This window comes from Oxyura jamaicensis, chromosome 5, assembly GCF_011077185.1.
Source record: "Oxyura jamaicensis isolate SHBP4307 breed ruddy duck chromosome 5, BPBGC_Ojam_1.0, whole genome shotgun sequence".
NCBI lineage: Eukaryota > Metazoa > Chordata > Aves > Anseriformes > Anatidae > Oxyura > Oxyura jamaicensis.
In genome coordinates, this window is record NC_048897.1 from 1,382,101 (window position 1) to 1,406,709 (window position 24,609).

The 24,609-nt window shown below is 37.5% G+C and overlaps 1 protein-coding gene and 1 long non-coding RNA gene across 2 annotated transcripts in view; both read right to left on the bottom strand.

Moving 5' to 3' along the window:
- The window catches only part of PRMT3 (protein arginine methyltransferase 3), a 58,564-nt gene that overhangs the window by 716 nt on the left and 33,239 nt on the right, over nucleotides 1–24,609 (bottom strand). The window contains exons 11-14 of the mRNA XM_035327534.1: nucleotides 23,632–23,819; nucleotides 20,797–20,883; nucleotides 9,396–9,446; nucleotides 9,119–9,206 (exon numbers count right to left, since the gene is read on the bottom strand). Of these exons, the coding sequence (XP_035183425.1) occupies nucleotides 9,119–9,206; nucleotides 9,396–9,446; nucleotides 20,797–20,883; nucleotides 23,632–23,819 (414 nt within the window). The remainder of the gene's footprint in view (nucleotides 1–9,118; nucleotides 9,207–9,395; nucleotides 9,447–20,796; nucleotides 20,884–23,631; nucleotides 23,820–24,609) is intronic.
- Nucleotides 10,616–11,849, bottom strand: LOC118168030. The gene is made up of 2 exons (XR_004751333.1): nucleotides 11,711–11,849; nucleotides 10,616–11,667 (listed from the first exon to the last, which is right to left on the bottom strand). It is a non-coding gene; the product is annotated as an uncharacterized LOC118168030 (long non-coding RNA).

Consider the following 24,609-nt stretch of genomic DNA (forward strand, 5'->3'; position numbering starts at 1 on the left):
TTACTATGCATAATTAGTGTGTATTACTTGTATCCTGCTTAACCGGACAGATGCATTACATATGCTTAAGTTGTAGAAGAAACTGCTCCCAATTAGTCAGAATTAAACCAGTCTAAGAAGGTTTAAGTTTTCAAAGCTCTAACCAATGGCCTTGAAAATGAACCTACGTCGAAGTGACTGCAGTTAGACCTGGTGAGGTGCCAAGTTATGTAGACACTTTCTCAGTTGACTCACCCAGAGAACCAATATGACAATTTTACCTGTGACTGGGGGTAACCTGGCGCCCCCCCCCCCCCCAAAGTTGCACTTGTTTGCTTACAGACAAGTGAAATTCAAAGGCTTGGACTGCAAAGAGGCAGAATGGATCTTAAATTTTTACATCTGACAGCATGTCAGGTTTTTAAATAACGTCATGTTTATGTCAGGAAAAAAATAAACCATTTAGCCAACAGCATTAACATTTTCAAGGAAGGTATCTGCAATGAAGTGCTCAAGCAAGATACTACTTTTGAAGTCAGAGGACTTGCACCTTGTGGTACTCCGAGAATCGAGCTATCTTACTCTATTTGGTGGCTTTCAATCAGATACTCTAAGGTTTGGTTAAGGCCCAAACTTATCTGCAAGTTCCACGTCACTGTGAAAGCTCTGGAATTACACATTCTGTTCTGGCACTCTAGCTCTGGCCTTATGAGCACTGTACAAGTTGCTTTTTTTTCTGTATTGAGCCAACTATACATTAGTGAATATTCTAACATGTGAAGAAAGAAAACCACAAATACAGATATTGCCTCACACTGCAAGGAAATAGAATCTATATGGGCTTTTTAGTTCTTTTTTCAAATGAGCTTAGCAAGCAGCTCTCTTTATTTCACGATGCTTTTGCAAAGACTGTTGCTTGCAGATATTTAAAAAAATAATTAATAAAATCCCAATGTATTTTCAGTCCTTAACAAGACCTGTAATTTCATTTACATTTGTAAATATGTAGAAAACCCACCGCCCAGCCATCTCATACCATCACTTGAGAAATACAACAGCGGCATTTAAGCAGATGATTCTACGGAACACCCAACAGCAAGGATGACCCAGGCCTACAGCATCAAGATCTCTGCTACTCCATCCATCTCCAACCCTCCCACCAGCCACTGCTACTGCTTCTCTATCCCACTGGATACCAAGTACTTCCCAGCTGTTTCTTAACGTGATTTTAAAATCAACTATCTATGCCCTGTTAAGAGGCTGAAATTTTCAATATTCTTACTGAAAAAAAAACAAAAACAAACAAACAAAAAAAATAGCAATTCCAAAACCGAGCCAGTTTTCAATATGTGAGATTTTTAGCAGTCCCTATTTGACACATTACACAGTTGCATACAAGCAAAGAACTGACACAAGATCCACTGTATTAAGCATCACATCAGAAAAACCTTTTCAGGAAGATTAACTGTGATAGTAATACTGTACAGGAGATCCAAAAGCCCTTCTGTTTGAGAATTTTAACATTACAGATTTAGCTTCATTCTTGTGCAGATTTATTGTTAGGACATAAATGACTGATAGAATACAACGTGTTTTGCAAAGACTGGAAAAAACATTTTCTTAGTTTACTTAGACAGATCTGACCAGTATACGAATAAATTAAAGGGAAAAAAGCATCATAGCCCCTCTCCAGCTGGGAATCTTAGCGTAGGTTCAACACAAAGACTTTCAGAACTGCATTGCAAAATGAATTACTTGGATTATGTTAACATTCTGTAATACAGAATGTGTTTGAAATCATAAGAAGACTAAAACATGTCTAGGAACAGAATTAAAATTAAATGACTTAAATCAGCCTGTAACAGTCTTATAATTTAAAGCATTTAAATACAAAACAATGCAATAAACAAGGTAAAAATAAATATAATTTCAAAAATTACATTTGACTTCACAGAACAGAATCCTCAGATTCTGTTTGTAAATACAGTTAGTGAAACGAAGCGGTCCCTTTTTCTCAGCTATTTCCTATGCAGTAACCACATTAAATCTGCCTTTCTAAACAGTCTTTTCTGAGTGCTGAACCAAGCAACAGCAGTGCAACCAAGTAACAGAAAGGCAATTCTGAACAATTAATCAATGTCACGTAGATATAGAATGACTGATGTTTTTTCACCATTCTGCTGTCCTATGAACTGCCTGGAGGAAGCTGTCTGGGGGACTCAGCTGCATCACCTTGCTCTTATCACGCTCAGCTGAATGCGAGTAAACTACACAGTGCCACTGCAGTTTGATTAGGGCAAAACTGAATCCATTACGACCCCCTTACAGCATTTTTATTAGCCTTTGGGGAGTTCTGAAATTCGTCCCACAAAGAAACTGAATTCAGCAGAACTGCTGCAGGAGCTTGCTAGCACAGGGAAAAAAAATGCATCCCTAAATCCATACTGACCCACTGCCAAGTACCACGCATCCTATTACATGCTCTATAGTACACCCTGTATACATTAACTCTGAACACCCGAAATAGTTTATTTTGACTTTTATCATCGGTGAAACTCTAAGTAACATCGTTTAGTTCTGTGCAACACCATCTTCCATAGGGCAAGTTTTTCAGATCAGATACTTCTCAATGCAAGAGCCTCTGCCACTTATTTCCAGTATTTTTCAGTCTGTAACCTGACTCATCTGAAATGACTTGACTGAACCCAAAGACTGTATGCAGTCTCCTGCACACATACCCGTAGCATCTATGCTAAGCTTGACATGATCCATGGCAATGAACCTGCCCTTTAATACAGCTTGGTGCCCTCTCAGTTTTTGATTATGAAAAAGATAAAATGAGGTAATGAAAACAGCTAGCAATCAAGATCTCTCAAAGTTCGTTTCATTTCTTCTTGTGGAAGAGCTTTATGAAACTAACAGCAAGCCAAGTATGAACATACTCAAAACATTCTTTTTTCTGACCCCCCTCTTAAAGCTTAGTGTCTTTGACTTCAAAGATCTTAAGATCTTTGAAAGAAAGATCTCACTGAAACTGTTTCAAAGAGAGCTCCTATAAGACTGTAGTAGACTTGGGCTAAAGACAACTTCCCAATTGCCATTGGGAAATACCTTTTACAAATCCCTGCTCTGAGGTTGTGACAATCCCCCACGTTGTAACAACCACAGGCTTTACGGGGTAGTCAAATTTGCCTTAACAGTTATATACCAGTGCATTTTGACACCTCTCTTCAAGATAAGGCTGTGCTCACTCGAGACTGACAATTTAAACATTATCTTGTTTTCCACCCCAGTTTAGACAAACTCAAGTCACCATCTTAAATAACATTGAGGGCTGGCAAGCAGCTGTAAAAAACAAGTCTTGAAATCATTACTTTGGAAGAGTTGCTAGGAAGCAGTTTCCACATACCATCTATCTTTAGAGAACAACAAAAAAAAGAACGGAAGACATAGGATTTGTTGCAGAACCAACAGCATTTCCTTGAAACTCAGTAACTTATCCTTAATCCCCCCCATCTAATTAAACTGCAAGCACCTGCAGCTGTACACAAACCCTCACCTTCCCATTTGACCATGTCTCTTTTTACTGCATCACCAACCCAGTAATTTCCAACAAGCACTTTCTGTACTGAGCAGAGCAATACCAAAGTCAGTGATGATGTCTGATCCTTCTTACACTGGCCAGTTAGTTTGATCAATTAAGCAGCTGTTTACGGATTCCTTTCTGTTATAGCCCTGCTCTGAAACTATACTGAGGTTCTGTCTGTACCCATCATATCCTAAGCATTTTCCTTGACAAGTTTTCCTATCAGTTGTTGTTTCAACTCTGCAAGTCAAACCACAAACTAGGCACCTCCGAAGAAGGCTATACAGCCTGCTGAGTAAGTTAGACAACCTTGTATGGCTGCCTAAGATCACATGTACACCCCACACCTGGCTGAGCAGCAAGATTCCCAAGACAGACCAGGTACCAGAAATACTCGCCCAATGAACCACCGAGGGCCCTCTCCACGGTCCTACAACATGTAGAGTTGTACGAGCCAAACTAACTCACCTAGAAATAGTCTCAATTCACTACATTTTGAAATAGAGATCCTGCGTCGTGTATCCGGTCTCAATTTTCCTCTCAGCACTTGCAACACAATTCTGAGAAAGCTAGGTTCTTCCTGCCATCCTCAACACATCCCCTTGCTGTCTCAAGAGCATGCCAAGGGGACCACACAGAACAGCACAAAAAGCCCCTGTAACTTTTCCTATATAAATACCGAACTTTTACTAACTTACAGTGAGATAAATAGGCCATGAGAAGAGACTCTCTCCAATTAGTGCCTGATGTACACACAGATGTTTCTGCAAAGTAAGCAGGATGATTTCAGGATGATTTTAAGCAGATTTCAAAAGCTACATCAGAAGACATGCAAGATCTAGTCAGACCTCAAAAAACAAGTTTTAACAGTTAACCCGTTTTTAAAAGCAAGCAACATCATTCTAACTGCAGACAGGCAAAACAAACAGTAAAACCTCAATTAGGAACCAAACGATCCAACTGCGATACATAATATTGAAGTGTTCCAGTAAAATATCAAAACAAACAGATTATTTGTGCCACTGTTTTTTTTTGTTTGTTTTTAATAAAAAACTGTCCAGGTAGTCAAAGCAACGTTTTCAAGCTTGTAAATTTACAAACAGCTACCCAATCGTGGAGACTGAGGAGTTCAAGATAATCATGGATTTTACAGGGCCTTCGTCACGTGCATTCTTCAGTTTTGCTGTGCAAGCCCCTTTTAACTCCACAGACAAACAAATCAAGGTTTTATTCCCACTGCAAGGCACTATCAAGAACACAAAACGTTGACAATATGCTGTTTTACTGCTAATAGAATTTGCTCGCATACAGATCTGGGTTTTAACTTAACGCACTGTTACCGAACAGATTCTGTCACCCCCTTGAAATCATTCTTCTATGTGTTTTTATCTGTTCAGTAAAGCCTTCGGTCAACCAAAACAGAACGACATTCCGTATGTAATTTTCTGTTTATGAAACTTAGCAGCAAGATCACAACATACAATGGAAGAACAGTATCTGTGTTTGGACCATTAATAAGAGAAAGACACGGCTTTGGCATCTGAATTTCCATTTTTAAAATACAGAGTTTTTCAAGCTATTAAAAGGGCTGCTGAGTGAAGTCTTGTACTCCGTAGGGAGTCTGCAGTACAATACTCTTGTCTGAGAAAGAAAAAAAAAAAAAAACATTTTTCTGGCAATAAAATATCACCTGGCTTCTTTTTCTAGCTTCTTTATTTTTACTGCATGGTAAGCAGTTAAAGCCTATCCAACGTGCTGACACTCTTTTTACTTCTTCACACGAGCTTTAAGTCTCTCGTCATAGTCAGTGAGGACGAAAACTAGCTTTTCAGAATATGTTAGTAGCAGAAGATTGCCCCGTCCCCTAAATAAATCAAAATAAGGAAAAAATATCTATTAAAGCCATACACAAACCTATCTATCATAGTTATATATGAAGCTGAAATTCAGTAGCAAATCCTATGTACTAATCAGGTGCAATTCTTACTGCTCCAGTCTCCAGATCTTTGGAACTAGGTTAAGTTTCTCCCGTTTCCTCTCAGAGGATCTGCAAACCCTGCACACCTAGCACAGGCTGCAGCAGGAACGGCAACGCAGGGAGGATTAGTTCCACGCTGCATCCTTTGGCATGTAATGGCTTCATTCTGTTATTAGTAGAAACAAGATCAAAATCACTTTTTTTTCCCCCCATGGATGAGAAAATAGAGCTACTTTTACAACAAATAACCTGGAGCCAAACAGCTAAAAAAATACACAGTTACCACAGTAGAACAAAGGAATTTCACCATGGCACAAAGTAGCATTTTTCTGTTAAATATCCAACAAGTTCAGATACCTCTAAGCTCAACCTCTTTTGCAGAGCAAATCCAAATCCCATCATTGTTTTATGACCAGATCAGGCCTATCCCCAAAAGCTATAAAGCATCCCAATAGACTTGAAATCAGCTTTATTACTCAGACTTAAAAAATTGAAGGAACCATTTTTCTTTACTAGGAAAAAATAAAATAAGAAATAACCTGCCTAAAAGACACGTTTTCTAAACAGGAAAATGTTTTCAAAGTATTTTATACCAATAAATCCCTCTTCCACAGCTTATTAAAATACTGGAAGCAAATGCCACCGCAGTAAGCTGGCCAAATATTGAAATAAGCAGCTCTGTCTTGATATTAGCTTTAAAAAAGAAACAAAGCTTCTGGTTAGAGCATGTAGCATATTCTGTGTGTCTGCTTACCTCCTTGGCTTTCCTTAACTGCATTATGGCCGCGCTTTGCTGTTTTTTAGTAAGATTATTATAAGGTTCAAATGATATTAGTTCTATTTATTTTCCATTATCCACTAAGAGAAGAGATTGCCCTGGCTCAAACAATTCATTTGGTCTCAACTGAGTCTTTCTCATTGTGCCCCAGTGCCATATAGACATTCCTTACTCCAAGAATTTATACAGAAGACAGTTGAATATTGGTAAATACAGGGAAAGGCAAAAAGGCCACGTCTTTCAATAATTCCAATGTGTTTAATCTGATCTGTTGACCATTTTCTTCAGCTAACTCACATGGAGAAAAGTCAATTTGAAGACAAAAAATCTCCGCAAAAAGCTAAGTACTTGGAGTAGAGGTCAGTTCACCATGCCAGACAGAAACAATAAACGGCCAAATGGTGACAAGTTGTGCTAATTTATCAATTAACCTAAGTGACAGATGAGAAACAGCTGGAAGTGAACTGTAGACTTACTGCAAGACAGGCTTGAGCAGTTAGTTTAGCTGGTAAAACAGCAAGGGAAAGACTGAAGAAATCACGGAATATGGTTAACCACAAATTACCAGAGATTAATAGTAAGAAGTCACTATTTTGGAAAGTATAAACAGTGTGAAAAGTTGAAAGATATGGAAATCTCTTGTTCTTCAAGTCATGTTACTGTAAGAGATTTTTGGAATGATAACGAATCCAAGTCAGAAACAAGATGTTTTCAGAAATCACCCAAATCAAGAAACATTCTGATACAATTATCAGGAAATACCTTCTGCCCTGGTGCAGTTTTATCCTGCATGAAAAACCAAAATCCCACAAAAATTAACACTGTATTTACAAAGGAAAAGGAGATTGTCAGTGTTTCTCTCACAACCTTCTCTTACGCTTAAAATCAGAGAAAACTAGACTTCTACAGAAGATAAAACAGAAAAAGATGGGAAACAGGAACTGAAACACTAAAAGAAAGCAGAAAGAAAAGAGAAGCACAGCAGCAACAAAATTTGGTACAGGAATAATATTTAAAAATATGAGCTAATGAAGAGGAAGAAAGAAGTTATGGCAAAAGTCATCTTGAAGGTCAACCGGTGTTCACCACTTCAAAGCACACTGTTTCTGCAGTTATCTTCAGAAAGTCACAGCACCTAGACTAGAATTCTAGATCCAGACACACCTCCCAGTAATTTTGGACATTCTGTAAATGTCAAATGATCTATGTAATATTAAATAACGAGCATATTCTAACAAATGTCATTGCACTTTAAAAAAATAAATCACCTCACACTCTATGACATTGAAATATAATGAATTTCAGCAAGGAGACCTTAGCCAGCCTCATCTAGAAAGAGAAACTGAACAGAACACAAGCCAAGCACAAATGCACCAAAGCACATCTGCATCCCAAGGATCTAAAAATACGCGAAGTAAAAAATCATTTAAGAACTTAAACTCAAAGGATGAAAAGAAAGATTTGTCACATAATAGAGTCCTTAATGCCTTCAGGAAAGACACTCCTGCTAAAAAGCTGTGATGCCTGGTAGATGGATGAGGCAATCACAAAAGCTGTTTTAATTGAGGCCTGATGCTGCTATCACCACTGTACATTCATAATTATCATCTATCAAGAGAGCAGACAATATCCTCTTCTACCTCAATACTCCTCCATCTCATCTCTAAACCTCTTGACCTCCATTTCTTTTGCAAGATCCACATACGTTTTTGTGCTCTTTCTCCCCTGTATGTCTGGCCTACTTGTAAACTTTTCAGTTCAAGGCCATGTAATACCTTGAGTTGCTTAACTGACCAGCAGAACTGAGCTCCATGACTAGATCCTCTCTAGGTCCTTCCTGATCGTCTGTAAAGAAAAGCAGCCCTCAATATGAGCTGAGTAGGAGTTCAACATAGTAAGCACCTATTTAGTGGTTAAGTAGACAAATTATGTGCCCTTTTCCCAGCATAGCAACAGAGCTATTTGATTTCCTTTGTTTATAAATGATGACCCACGATGGACATTGGACACATTTCTGTTTATAAAGCAAGGAATGCTTTACTACTTGCAAAACTTCCCAAATACACATCATTAAAAATCACTAACATAGCATTTTAATGTTCAAAACTTTACTCCAACAATGTCTCACCTGAATTTTGGGTTATCCCTGACAACAACAAAAGCTTTGTTTACTTGTGTCAGACTCAAGATAGAACACATTACAGTAGTTATTCACATCATAAAAACGTTCAGTGTATCAAAATCACATCTCCCATACTTCAGTGGATCATGTCCACGGCTGTGAGCCCTTTAAAACCCTTTTCTATTTACAGAGTAATCCCACAGGTGCCAGGTACAACACCCATGCATGTACCTATGCAAGAAATAGAGCATAGCTTATGAGTGGTACAAAAAAATCCTATGCAATCATTTGATTGATGTGATGCTTAAGAACATAACTAATGTTAAAATTAAGAGAACCTTAGTAACAGTGTTGCAGTATTAAATTTCCCCTGTGCCGGACAGAAATCCTTTGAGACACCAATTTCTTATGAAAAACAGTATGGAGCTACATATTAGACATATGCCCACTTAAATATACATGTGCAAACATATATATACACTTTTTACATTGATTTTATAGGATACAGATATATATTTCCTACTGTTTTGCTTAAGCAAAGAAAGTTTTTAAACAGCAGCTGAAAGACGTATTTGCTAGTTCTTTTTAACACGTAATTCTTGAACTGTTTTACATTTACATGATAATAGCAGTGTAACACAATCACTGTTGCACCACAACTGAATTTAAACGTACCTGGTTCCACAGGAATTGGTTTCTCCAGGAGAAAAACCGTTTGTTTCCAGTGTGTTTTGGTACACAAGGGACCCGTTGAAAACAAGACCTGCATTGGAAGAGTTCAAGAGTTGCATTAAAGAACACTATTTTTAATACCACAATACATCAATCAATTACCAAAAACACATGCATGTTTTCTACAGCAAAACTCTCTGCCAAACACCCTGAGGTAGAAAAAATATACAAAAAATCCTCATCTTTCAAGGCTGTTTTTAAAATCCATAACCCCACGTACCTTGTTGTGACAATCCTTCTCAAAAAATATATCAAAATAACCAGCAACCGCCTGTAAAAAATAGGAAAAGACAGATATGATAAAGGAGCAATAGTGACATTTGAGAAAAAGACTATCATGAATACATATGTAAGTATTTATTGTGATTTCTGCTCAAGAATATTCAGCCTACAATTGCATTTTATTACAAATCTAATCTTCGGCTAAGTTTCCAATATAACCACCACACCCTAACTACAACTGAAATTACATGTGAAAAGGTACTTTTTATATGTGCAAGCCCACAAGCACACAAACTTCAGTCTTTCAGTCCTTGTCATCTATAGCTTCCATGCCACTCCCACTAAATACACATACAATATGAGGGACGTATTCACACTTTGCATAGCTTAACACCATTGTCCATAAAAACTGCCTGAGAACAGAAGCAGAGCATAACCAGACAACAGATATTTTTCTTCTACTAATACATACACAGATGAGGAAAAAGAATCACAAACGCCTCATGCTGGCCCTCTCAGCAGTTTTTAATAGTAACTCCCCGTAAGATTCCTTGGACCATTTCCTCTGTCCCTCCTGTCATCCCACTCCTAGCCTCAAAGAGCTTCTCTCTTCAGTGCATAATTCACTAGTGGGACATGTCTTCCAGCTTCAGCAGGAAAAGAAATAGAAAATATCTGCACACAAAAAATATACCTACACTATTAGTTACACAGCCTTTTAATGATGGCCTGATTTTTTGATGAAGAAAGCCTTAGACTCCCAGAAGTTCAAAGAGTTCAAATAAACTCCAAGAAAGAAGTGGAAGATGTTAATAAGACAGTCAGCTACACCATTTCATCTCTGAAATGCTATCCACGCTCACCTTTGCTTCCCACTGTCTCCTATGAAAAGGCTAAAGCAAATCGGAAAATGGACCCAAAGCTGTTAAGCTTTTCTACTCTTTGTCAGTGTGAGAAAATGACTCGGAACAGATCTTTCGAAAAACTGCTACTATAGCTGCTGGGGAACTTCTATCCCTCTGATAGCAGGATGACATGCTCCTCCTGATAGCTACTGTATATCCAAACAAGTTATCCGTCCAATTCAGTGATGGAAAGCCTGCCTCATGAACACTTACTGCAAACGGTTGTATCCTTTTTCCCACAGCAATAGTGTTTTTCTCTTAAGTCTATTAAAGTGGTTATTTTGAATAGTTACAAAGGCCAAGTTCTGCAGCATTATATTGAGCCAGAGAGATTGTGAAGAATAAGATTAAGACATCAAACATGCTTACAAAATCAAGGTAACAAAACAACTGAACGGCATATGGCTTTATCATTATGTGCTAGGTAATCCGAGTGACAGCCAAACCATTCTGGTATTTTCCCTGTCCAGTCTAAATCCGGAACAGCCAACGCGGATGTGAATACAACTTAAAGCAAAAAAAAAAAAAAAAAAAGTTAAATTACTTATGTTAGCTTTTCAACTAATGGTACTCTAGAGAAGCTTGGAAAGCTCCAAAATGAACTATGCAGATAGTATGGGACCTTCATGACAAATGAGCACCAGATGTTGGAAATGGTGATTCTTCCATCCCCTAAGTAAGGCCCTATCACTCAATGTTGAGAAACTCGTTCCCAATTGAATTACAGCCCTGTCTCTAACGTGCCTTTTTCAGTGAAGATTGAGGTTTTGACAACCTTTTTTTTATTGACCCATCAGACTACTTTTACTGATGCACCATCTTTTTGGACGCTAGTCAGACATCTCCGAAGCCATAAGAACACCTCTTAATCATCAAGTCAATACTGTTGATATGCTTGCAGATAAAATTTAGGATAAGATTACTGGGAAGGAAAGATAAAGGTTGAGACAACAAAAGTACATTAAGAATTGTGAGGGTGGTAAAAAGGGCTTCCAGAGAAAATGAGACTATCAAGATACGCTTCTGAGCAGAAAGCAAAGACAAAGCCCAAAACTCCAAGCAGACATACCACAGCTGGGGGGGGGTGCAAATAGCCATACGCTGGGCAGGAAGAACTAACAGGAACATCCAACATGCCACCGTGAGAAAATGTCCCCGCCAGATGAATATTTTTTGGGGGATCAAGTTCAGGCTGAAAGGAGATGGCAGCTATAAGCTAAGAAACCATCACCCTGCTACCTGTTTCTTTCCTATGCTCAAGGAAATAGGATTTTGTACAGCTTTTGTAAATGACCAGGATAAATAACAACTTTATTCCTTACACTGCCAATGGAAAGAAAATATTGCAACTGAAAAACCTGAAACCTTGACATGGACCATTTAAATCAAGAGGCAGTAACAGTATTACACATCACAAAGACTATCTTATGCAGAGTTCCAGGAATTACAGCCTTTTCTACACTGATCCATTCAATTCCTTTGGTAAGTTCTAAAATAGATCGACTCGCTTCACTGAAGCAACTGTTGAGCCAGAAATGAAAAACAAACAAACAAACAAACAAAAAACAACAAAAAAGAACAATATTCTAACAAAAATAATGGCCCAAGATCCTAAGGCTAAGTTCTAGCTTCAGGCATTCCTCAGAACTCCTCAGTTTTAAGGTCTGACATCTCTTGACTGAAAGCACAGATCCCTTCCGAATACACGGCCTCCAGGACGTTAAAACCTGACAGAAAACAAACAAAAACAAACCAACCAAAAACCAAGTCCCACCTTTTTGGTGAGCTATGAAAACCAGCAAAGATTAAGACCCTAGTCATGTATAGCTAAATAGTAATTCTATGCTTTAAGTTAAACACATAGAGGAGAGAGTCTATACTGTATTTAAAAACTAACTTTAAGACCAGTTACTGAAATTCAGAAATCTGAGGTTTTTTTTCTTTTTTTCTTTTTCCAAGTGTTTTCGTAACTCTTTGGATGCCAACAAGAAGCATATCTTGGGGTTTCAAACTGCAGATAAGATTAAGAAAGTTAATTGAAACACTGTTTGCACAAACCTTAAGTGTCTGAATAGCTTAAGTTAAACAGATTTTCTTGAGTGTATGTAATCAAAGCTTCAATACGTTTTTTGTATATTAAAACCTAGCTAAGAAAGGCTGTAAATTGTTGAGGTTTTTACTAAGATTTTTGTTGAGACTACTAAGCCATTGACCTAGGATGCATGTTGTTTACCATTACAAAACAAGGCTTAGCATAAACCAAAACACAAGTTAAGGGGTCAAGTCTACCCCAAAGCCTCCCAGTATACTCCAGCCTACATTTTCTACCTTCCTCCTTTAGTCCTCTTGATTTCACATGGAAGATTTCCCGTGCTAGGTTGTGTGCATTCCCCTGCCAGTAACACAGCACTTTAAGAGGAGCTATGAAAACCTAAAATCTCTGACAGTATTACAGAAGCCCATTTTAATACTCCCAAATGCTTTAAAAAACCCAAACACAACCACAACAGAAGAAAAACACCATCCAAACAAAACCACCACCACCACCACCTCCTCCTCAAGTTACATTTAAGCTTTGCACCACTACAGCCATGTTCTGGAATTCCACACTAATATCTTGTAAAGAAGTGAAGTAGATGTAGTTAATGTTTTCTGTGATTTGGTCTACAATCACTAATCCTGTATATTTGAAAACAGAATCTCAAAAATTTGAAAACCTCCCCAAATCAACAAGTTGAAATAACTGATGATGCAAAGCTAGGCATCGATTACTGTCTTTTTACAAGTAGCTATCTCCTCTTACGTCTCAACTTTTTTTTCATTAAAATCTTATGCTGAGATGCACAATGTGTATTCCGCTTCTAAGTATGTTTCACTGAAATAATTCTGTAAAATTGAAGTTAGAAGCGCTTTCCATTCGTTTCACTTTAGAGCACAACAAACGAGTGCGCAGTAGCTACAACAGCAAATCACAAGCTTCTATTAAATATGCAGTACTACAAATTAAGACAATGCCAGCCAGCGCTTACAGATTGAAGGAAGATTAAGTCCTCCCTTTTTGTTGTAAAACATAATGCTTGCATCTATGCAGCAAAATGTAAGGGGAAAAAGTCATTTACAAGTGACAGACACACAACCATCTCACAGACACAAGCATATTACAATGGAATAAAGGGCTAGCCAAATTTTTATTTAAGGTGTCATCTTGGTGGCTTTTTGTTTGTTTTTTAAAGGAAGTCAACCTAAAGAAAAGCAAAGCAGCTACTAATGTCTCTCTAAGTTCTAGGTGACATTTTCGAACCACTGCCTTGGATTCCTTTGTTTTAAGCATAACAATAAACAGTTATTTCTTACATGGGAGATGGAAGATTTTCTTCATCTTTTCGCTCCACCTTTGACAACTTATTTCAAACTTCACCAATGATCAATCATCAGTAACTTATGCCTTCTCTGGAAGAATCTCTCAAGTACCAAGTCTCTTGAATACCATGAAAGAGGAAAACAAAAATAACGACTTATAAACTGGTAATAAATAACTGAAACTCCAGCCTAGTGTCTAGCCCCGGTCTAGGCTCAAATTGAATTAATTATAGGGAAACACTGCAGAAATGTTATTTTTCCTGTTCTCAAATCAATTGCCAGGAGGAAAGCAGAACTGTGACAACAAAAACCCTAACCCCAGAACTAACCGCCTACACTTGCTTCGCAGGGAACTAAGAGTACATAAAGAACTAAAGAAATAATTAAGAATCTATCTGCATTACTGACACCAGCAAGCAGCATCCTACCATGGTGAACAAGAGTTCGCTCAGCAACTTACAATCAAGTACTCCTGAAATCATCACAGCAGCCACTAACATCTACCCGATTTTGACGAAGAGTTCACATAAAATAGCTTAATGTGTTCACCCATCATAGAGGTTTTCTAAAGTGTTCATGCAAGCATACCAAGAACTGTAAATGAATCACATCTGCCCAATGTGACTCTTGTTTTCCACAAATTTTCCTTCCCTTCAAGATAATTTCATCTTGAACCTCTTTTCATTTATTCATGTAACACGTACAAAATATTTGAATCAGAAAAAAGCTTTAACAGCTGTAAAAGATCAGTGTTAGTACGTATTCTTTATTTATACGCTTTGACTTACAGCCTTAGCTGGAATGGGAAGAAGAAACTACATTTATCAAATTAATTCAAATACATATGAATACGAAGGCTTTTTCTGCAGAAAATGGCTGTCTGTTCTATACGGCTTTTTAACAGGATAAAACAAATGACAGTGCTCGACTCCTTATTAGAGCTCGTAAAGGCAACCTTACCAATTCACTTAGGAACAAGGAAATTAAAAATTATCATCATCGCTATCACCTACAGTGAGTAATTTATCATTCTTGCTCTTCACTAGTATCATGTTCCAACAGTGAGTGGCTACAACAAATACAATTAGACAGCTGGCCACAGAAGTGGGAGATAATGTGCTTTTGATGGAGTTTATCCAAGCATGGAGATGGAATGTTTCTAACCCATGCGGCGGAGGGCGGAGTTGCTGTGTTTTTATCACGGGGGGGGGGGGAATGAAAAACCTTTGCTACTAAAAAACTAACAGTTTTGGGTTTTAAAAAGAATTAAGAATCCGGACACAACTGGAGAGGAGGCTAGAAGATAACTGAACAGCTCCAAAGGCCAAATCCTGCTTCATAACATGAGATAGTTCCTTTAAAGAGAAATCATGCATTAAAGGCATGTTTGCGGCAGCACCCTAAGCCAGATTTCCAACTGTTATCTAAAAAATTTCATTTCTCACCTAAGACTGATATGCTAATAGTTACTTTTGGCTCCAAGTGCAAAACCGGACATTAAAGGATGACACCATCTAAAATATAAGACAACTTCAGCGTAGATTTTCTGTTGTCAAAATAATTTTCTCCAGAGTCAACTTCATTTCCTTTCTCTTCCAGAATGTTTTAATATATCAGTCACGTCCTCTGGTTCATTATCCTTCTTTCATCCCCTTCCTCCCTCCCACTTTTACATGCATCTTCTGCTCTTTGACAAGATCTCCCGGGAGCAATGAAGAGATACTGCCATTTTCCTCCCAAGGGATATTGTTATTCAGCTAGGAAAGATCAACCTTGATGGACTCACAGGGGAAACACTTGCAAACAAAAGAGAAAGTTTGTCAATTGATTTCTGCACTGAGGGTAATCACCATTATATTTTATCTCAAAAGCTCACACAGTGATCAACTTAGAATACACTTAATGGAATATTTTCCTAGCAGCATCTACTAACTGATATTAGCCAGATGTCTCATTAAAAACAGCAGTGACAAACCCTAGTTCTTCACCAGGAAGATGCACTTTTGCTAGCTAATTTAATTTATTTTTGGCCATTATCTTCATAAGACTGAAATCAAGTCAACCTGCACTAAAAGGGCCTTGAATCAATTTAATATAATGATTCTAAGCCATCGCTTCATGCTTCGAAAATCTTCTATCTTTGAAAACTAAAATAATGATAAAGAAGCTTAATACATTTAAGATACTCTGAGATACTAATACCTCTAAGATACTACTGAGAAGGTACTATTAAGTAGTAAACCATAGGAGGGGAAAAAAGAAAAATTAACAGAAAGAATAATTGCTCCGAGAAAAACCTTGCCTTCTCCCCACCCCAGAAAAACTTCTGAAATCCCCAAGATCACACACAAAGCCACTGCCAGATTTAAATAATTATTTTCAATCTTTCCATATTTCTCAAGATAATGATTTCTTTCCTTGAAGACTCAACTAATTGCTTGAACACCTAGAAGAACTATTTAGAGCATTAAGCATTTTTAGAGGGTGTGGCTCGGACAAATACATCTCAGGATCACTTGTGATACATTTAGGATGCGCATAGAGAGATGTTAGGCTGATCGGTTTTAAGTGTGATTTAACACTCCACTAGATAAATATTTATGTTCTCTCATACGTACGTCAACTATGACAGTAATTCAAAATCATTTACAGACGGAAGGACAGACGACTCAAATATGTTTCTATTAGTAAGTAATACTAAGCAGTAAACCACAGGAAGAAAACAAGAAAAGTTACCAGACTTTTTTCCTCTCTGAAAAGAACCTTGACTGTAGTCCTTCCAGCCAAAAACAGAAAAAAACCTCTGTTCCCAACTGTCCCCAAAGTAACATGGAACAGCTTTCCCACAGCCTTTACAAAACCCATCCAGATGCTATTACTGGAACAACTCACAACAACAGGAATTAAGTATGGGGGAAATGAAGAGGTCGTTTTCTCTGTCCAGACTGAAAATAAACAAGCACAATTTCAAATAGTATATGCTAAAAGGGATAAAAATCAAGATTGAGGAGAAACTAAGGTCAGACTTTGGAGGTATTGAGCATCTTACCACTGAAATTAGGGCAGCCTCTCTTCCTTGAGGGGTCCTGCTGTTGTTCCAAGACATAAAGCTAACATGCTAATTAGTTGCTAAAAAGTCTGCTTCGTTGTTTTGATTCCTGTCAGCTTTTATTACTGAATGTCCTGTTACCACAGAAATGAAAACAGGTTGATGGGAGGAAGTAACAGATTGCCAGCTAAAAGTTCAACTTTTCAATGATTAACTTTGTATCGCATACTGCAACTGGCTGAAGCCACAATTCTTTGTTCTGAGTACTTGCTAAATTACTTCTCACCAGTGCTATGCTTCTGCTAAAACAGGTTCAACAGTAGCAACAATGACTTCCAAGTTGTCAATACATCTCCATGGAAGAACATCTATTGTATACTGCTCTGCACCCATGTAGTACCTTGGAAGGAAGCAGCACACAAACCCACTCCCCAGAACACAAATAACAGTGTGAACTAGTAGCTGATCTGCAACTGGATCCACCAGATTGCTAATATATCACAGATCACAATGTAACTAAGTCTTTCGGTTGATTTTCGTTTTTTTGTTTGTTCCTTAAACAGACAAGTTCAAGAGTAGTACAAGTTTTGACAATAACAGTGCTATGATCTTAGCTTTGCTGTTGATTGCACCACTTGGAAAAGGACAACTAAATCTCTTTTCACACCTACATGACAGAGAAAGGGCCAAGAAAAAGCTCCTTTGAAATCAATTTTAGGTTATGAACTAAAATAAAACAAAAACACACAAGCATATATTATTTGTTTTCCAACTGATATTTTGGGTGAAATACTTTATTTGTAACCGAAACTAAAATATTTTCAAATATTAATATTTAAACATGCAAAAAAAACACTTCACAAAATAGAGCAGTCAAGTACAAAAAGCTAGAATTGTGGGAAATACGTTTGTTTTCTTGTGTAGAAAACAAAAACAAAACAAAAAGCCAGTAGAACAAAAAACAGATGCAAACAAGAAAAGCATCAAATGTTATTTTCAAAGGACAAACTGCAATCCTAAAACATCTCCTCAGAAATTCTCAATATAAATAATGGACTTTCATTGTTCATTTGCTGCAAGGTTAGGCAGCCTGATATGATGGATGAACTGTCAACTCACAACTAAACTTGTACAATCCATCTCAGAAAGAGTAGAAATTTCACTCCAAGTGTCAATAAACCTAAATGATGAAGTACAAAATATTTTAGAGTTCTGATCATTTTTCAGAACCTGCATTCACTGCAAAATTTCAGAAACATTGTTCTCTCCCTACTCCCTATACCTTCACCCTTCAAGTTGTAAAATGCAGGTGTGCATTTTGATTTATGTCAGTGATACCATAATCAGGAACACAGAATTGAAATCATATTTTTGTAAAGGTCTAGTGCTATGGAAAATAATTTTTACTAATTAAGCTATTTTACTCTATGCAAATATCAAGTATCACCAAGATTTTGTAATGATTTCCATTTACTCATCACGTATTCAGAAGTGGCCAAATTAAGGTAACTAGTCCAAGGCTCTATTAGATTTTGGTCTGAAATCAAAGCTGACCAAGCCAAGGCAACTAGACTTATTTTATAAATCTATGACTAACTAAAAAACAGTTACACTCTGTGTAATCCAGTAAATTTTTTCCCTGTAATTTGAAAAGGGAAACATATTATACATACATAATTGATGATGAAGCTCCAAGATGTTTCCAGGAGCTATTTTTTTCAGTCTGCCTTCCACTAACCTATTTGTATGTCTTGCCAATTCAGTCATATGGTTTGTACTAAAAGTAAACAAGTCTGTATGTTTGTGTGTGTATATAATCTATCAGTCTATCTTGCTTCTTAATTGACCAAGACTTGAATGGATTTCAGAAGAAGGGTTTCTCTCAATATTTTAGAACTGAAAAACACATACTGACAAAGTAATTGCCAATCGTCCACTATACCTGAGACTCCAACTCCTCTTTCATGAAAGCTGTTAAAATTAAATACTCCTAGTTAATAGAACAACAAGCTAATTGGTGTAAGATGAGTTTCCAGACATATTAGATTTTACCTTTGTTAACCTCAAATAATTGTTTTTTTTCTCTTCTTTAGTCAATTTGTTATACCTCCTTCAAACCTTGTCTTCATTCTCAACCTGTCTGACATCACAGAAAGTTGATGCAAGCTGCTTAAAAATCACTTGAATTTGAGGGTTATCAATAAAAACAGAACTCAATTTTTGGGAATAAATCATTTCTTTACAAAAGTTGCAGGTATCAAGTGGGATATGAGTTTGACTGTCTTTGAACAGCAAAATTTTATTTGCACTGCAGCATATGGGCTCTCCAGTGTTTCTCTACACTTTAGGCTGACCGTATTCCTCTGTTTTCTCAGGTAACCAGTGAATTGAAATTGTTTATCCTAAGTAAAGCTGTTACAGAAACATAAGTAGTATAGAAATAATGTACATATATAAGAAGTTGGAGACTTCCGTAGGCTGGACTGCGAACCATGTCAGTTCCTGCTGCGACATTTATTTAAATTTAGGCATGTAACCATAAGTTCAAAACATCATGGGAAAATTCCAGTTCTCATCTTTTCTCTTGTTCATAAAAATTCCTAGTCTTTGTGATACCTGAATGTTTGGTTTCATGAATTAGCTCAGAAGTGTTCTTTCTCTATAGTCCAGCCATTGGGAAAGCAGATACTTCCAAAGTTTCGCCAGCTTCACATTTAGAGAGTTCACTGGAATGTTCACCCTTTTCTATGCTTATATTCTTTTCATTAAAGCTTTAGAGGAAAAACAAAAAAAAAAAAAACACACAAATCCTTCTATTTGATTCTTTCCTTCACAACTCCAGTAAACAAAGCAATCTGTGAATCAAAACTAAATAGAATTCCTAAGGTATCCCCACATAGGTACCAATCTACACATTTTTAACTATTTTAACAATAATTATCATAGCTGGAATATATAAACACATTCAGAATATCTTTACTTCAGAAGTCACTCACACTCAAATATATTTATTTTATGAGCTTTGCGTTTGAATATCTTCCTTGACTTTAAAACCAGAACTATATACAAAATAAAAATTCCATGGGCACTTGCGGAAAGAAAGACAGAACACTTTCAACTAACCCAAAAATGATTATTTTTCTGTTCTCTCATTAGTAACTGATACTCAATGACCAAGAAAAAAAAGCAGCAAAATGAACACGTTTACGTAAATTCATACTGAACCGTGTAGGTGCAACTTGAGAGTATTTCAAACATGCCCTTGTACCGAGATTTTACTTAATTCTAAAGCTCAGAATGAAAACATTTTCCCACTTTCTTTTCATATTGAATAGTGTTTCGTAGACAATTAATACTCAATTTGGTAAGATCTGTCTCCCATTTGTTGGAGTCTTCACTTAATTTAATGCAGTATAGCCTGTAATATCACAATGAGTAAACTTACATCTGCTGTTATTAGAATAACCCCTTCAATGAAAGTCCACAGCCTTTCTAGAACTATTGCTCTTTTGAATTTTAGTCATTAATTTACATACAGCAAATAAATATATTAAGTTAAATACAAAATGTATGACAGACACAATAAAAACTCTATCACCCAGGTGTTTGTTCCCCTTCAGTCTTTGCACATGAAGATTAGGAACTTCCGTGTGTGAAAAACCGTGTCTGTCATATGAGCTGCTATGTGTTTACTGCAAGAGCTACAGTTTATCTGTCTCCCATCTATATTTTCACTATTTTTATTCAACTCAGAAAAGCTCTTCAGAGAACACTGACTGTAACATTTTTCAGTACAATAGTAACAACCAGTGTAAACTGAAATCTTGTTTCCAAAAATTGGCTAGAGAACAAAAACAAAACAAAAAAACAATGCTAAGACCCATTATCCTTCCCTTCTTCTTCTTACCTGGACTTGTATATCATAATACTACTATAAGGAGTTTAACATTCACCTCTTGTTAGAGAGAGGGCTCATTCCACACCTCTGTAAAGCTGAAGTGAAAGTTTCAAGCCAAGGACTGATTAAATACACTGGCAGTTCAACGCGATACCGACCATACATAAAAAAATAAAATTTGTCTTACTGTGCACTTCGTGCTCATTGTAATCGTTAGGGTGAATTCCAAAGAGAATTCTAAATCTGAAGTGGATGCAGTATTACAGTTGATACGCTGTTGAAAGGAAAAAATAATACCGTCAGTAACAATGCTTATAAGAAAGTAAGATGTCTCGTTGGTTGACCTTTATGTGTTTTTCAGTTGCTCCATAAAAAGACAACTTTTATAGACCAATACTAATACAGCTCTTTAAAATGCCAAGAAAAGACTTAAAAACAGTCTTATCATATACACACACTGACCAAATACAGAAATCCCTCTTCCTCTTTGTCAACATAAACAGATACTGACTAGTAGCTGTTTGGAACTAGGAATGGTAGCTCACTCTGTTCAAGGAAGTTGCTCTTAAGTAACTTTCTTGATGATAGCTCCTCGTAGCTGACATTCACAGGCATATATACATGTATCCTCAACAGCGATTAGTTTATATGGCCACAATTTCTCAAGTCCCTTCTGTTGAGGAAGCACTCTTAGCATTGAGACCTCTTCGCACCCTTTACCTTCACCTGTTCTACTCCTTGTTTCTGTAGCCACAAGGTGAACTACAGTATGAAACTGATCTGGGTTAGAAAACAACTTTTTTCATTATTATTTTATTTGCAAGATCAGTTTTGTATTTATCACCAAGTAATTGAGGTCAACAAGAAGCTCTGGAAATCTCTTTATCCAAGCACGTAATCAAAGCCACATCCACTACACCAGGTTGCTCCAGCTCACATTCAGATGGCTTCTGAGCATCTCCAAGGATTAACATCCACAACCTATCTGGGCAACCTGTGCCAGTGTTCCATCACAGTAAAATGAGTTTCCTTATGTTTAAGTGGAAGCGCATCCCTGCATGACAGACACAGCTCCAGTCATTTCATTAGCTTTGCGGTCCTTCAGCGAACTCCTTCCAGTACATCCAGCTCACTCGGGCACCAGGAAGCCCAGCACCGGGCACAGCACTCCACTGGTGAGCTCCCTGGAACTGATGAGAAGACAAAGCTCATCCCCCTTGATCTGCTGGCAGCAGTCCTCCTAGTGCAGCCCACGGGGCTGTCTGGCTGCCTTGACTGTGAGGGCGTGTTGGTGGCTCACAGTCAGCTTGGTCTTAACCAGGGTCCCCGGCTGCCTTTCTGTAAAGCTGCTTTCCAGCCAGTAGGTTCCCAGCCCATCCTGGTGTGTGGGGGGGGTTATTCCTCCCCACGTGTGGAGTTTGCACAGCCCTTGGATGAACCGCAGAGGACTCCCATTGGCCCATTTCTCCAGCCTACGGGGGTCCCACCAAACAGCAGCACGACCACTGGGGGTATCCGCATATGAACTGTGAGTGTGACACAACAGATAAGAAAGAGAGCAGGGGGTAGAGAACTGCTTCTCTGTTTTCACATTACCACAAAACAATGGCATCCAGTATATATAAAAACCTGCAGATCAAACTACAACCTGCATTTCAACTTTTTTTTTTCAAGACACATTTATCGATTTTTGAAAGTTAAAATCCTCCATCTTAAGTTCATGAAAATTCCATCACACTGGCCCTGTGTGAAGTACTTTAGTTTGCCTACTCACCTAAAATGCTTTATCCTAGAATGTCATATTTTGTTGACATTAAATCTTACATACAATATTAGTCAGTATTTCTTGATGCTGCCTCAGCTTTCTTCAGGGACTATCTTTCTTCCTGAAAACTTACATTATTAAGTATTCAAAACAAGCAGCAGCTAGTATGAACAAGTACACTAAAATATCGTCGGTAATCATCACATGATAAATTGCAACATTTTTAAACTTTCCCTCAAAAATACATTCTATTTGTTATGTGGAATGGCTATTGATTAAAACAATTTACCTGTAATGCTGCTGTTGCTCAACTCATTAATTTTACTACTTTCTACTCTAATTCCAGCCAATGAGCTCATACATAGCCTTTAGTTTATTTTTAAAACCATGATTGTTACTAAGAACAAATGAGTATAAAACCATTAGGCACAGAAGTTATTAGAAATACTATACAATGACAAATTTCACTGAGCCCATACTGTGCTGGTCAGTGACTGCTCGTAATTATACAGACTTAAAAAGGCACATTTTAAAAATGACAGCAGCTTGTAGGCTGCACTGGGCAAATTTAACCTGAGTTATCATCAACTTTCTGTGATGGGATATGTTGTTAGTTTTCTTGTCTAATAAACTGATGTAGCTCAACGTTTCCACCCAGTTGTTCATTTAGAGCACGTTTTATGTTCTTCATTTAGTATACCAAGCCTGACCCATTTGCAAGAGGTTTTCAACCTCACTCAAGTCATAATGAAGTGCTAGAAATACAGGTGTACACAGGTGAGAAGTACCTCTGTCTCACCTGTAGCACACACAAACCTCTCAGATAGCTAACTACAGCTTTACTTTCTCCATCTCAACACTACTGTTTCGTGTGCATAAATACACTAACGGTAGAATTTATCTTGCCTATAATTACAGGTCTACAAGTATATTTCAAAGGTTGCATTGATCATTCTATCCTCCCCTTACATACAGGGAGAGCATGTATGTCTAAATAACCTCAAGTCACATAAGTTGTTATGGGTGTCCTCAGGACAAAAATGCGTCAAGCCCCTTAAAGTGTGCTTTATTACGTTGACTGAAGAGGGAGTCTAGTGAACAAGCTGAGACGCTAAAACGTAAGGCATCCATAATGACTACCATCTATGAATAAGGAATACTTGGGGGGGGGGGGGGGGAAGATGTACACAAGAAGAAATAATAGAAGGAAACTTCTGACCTAACTACTGAACTATTAAGAAGGATCTAGTTTGGTACCTTAATAACAGTGGCTGTAGATATAAGTGTATTTGGATCCAGCACCTCCACAACAGCTTCTGGAATTACAGCCTTCTTCATGCAAGACATGTCAAAGCCATATACATCTTCCCAGAAGAGCAGCTTGTCTGCATGTTTATTCATATCCCCCACAGCTACTAGACTAATAGTGCAAGTGTCAGGATAAACTGTAACAACAAAACACAGATTAGAGAAAATTGATTTTTAGACATGCAAAAAAGTTTCACATTTTATCTTTTTAAATGATTAACATCTTAAAAACACATAAAAGAACTTTTCCAGTTCTTAGATAAGACATTTTTCCTCCTGCTTTCTTTACTGGCATCGCCTTTTCCACAGAAGAGACTAGACACTAAAATTCAATTTTGCCACGCTTCTCTGCTAACAGTATTAACCATTCATGAGAACATTTCCTTTTAGTTGAATCCCACTGCCAGAACATGACTGGAAATTTCATGTTTGATGAAAGTTTTTTGGAACATCCTATTCTAGCTATACACAGACTGCCCTGAAATGCATTTAGTAACTACTAGACAGACAGATACCCAGAGGAAAGTTCAGGTCAGGGCTCCGAAGTAACAAGTCATCTCTGCCAAAATACCTTACTTCCAGAACAGAGCAAATATTTTCACTTGGGTATTTTATTCCTGTTTCCTGACATTATTTGCCTGATACATGCCTTAGAACCTAAACATGACTTCTGGGTACTGAGAAAGAATAAACACTCTTCTTCTATTTGCACCCGAACAACATGGAAGCAACCCAGCAGACAGAAGACAACTTCCTCTTCAAGTCTTCCCCACAGTTTTAGGATGACATCTCTCATTCTTAGACGGTCTTCGCGTTTGTGCTCTCTCCTTGCAAGAATATTTTCGTAACACATATTCCAAATAGTAGCACAAGGCTGACGTATTCCTTCTCAACGTCTTCCTACAGGAAAGCCAGCCAATCTCTTTC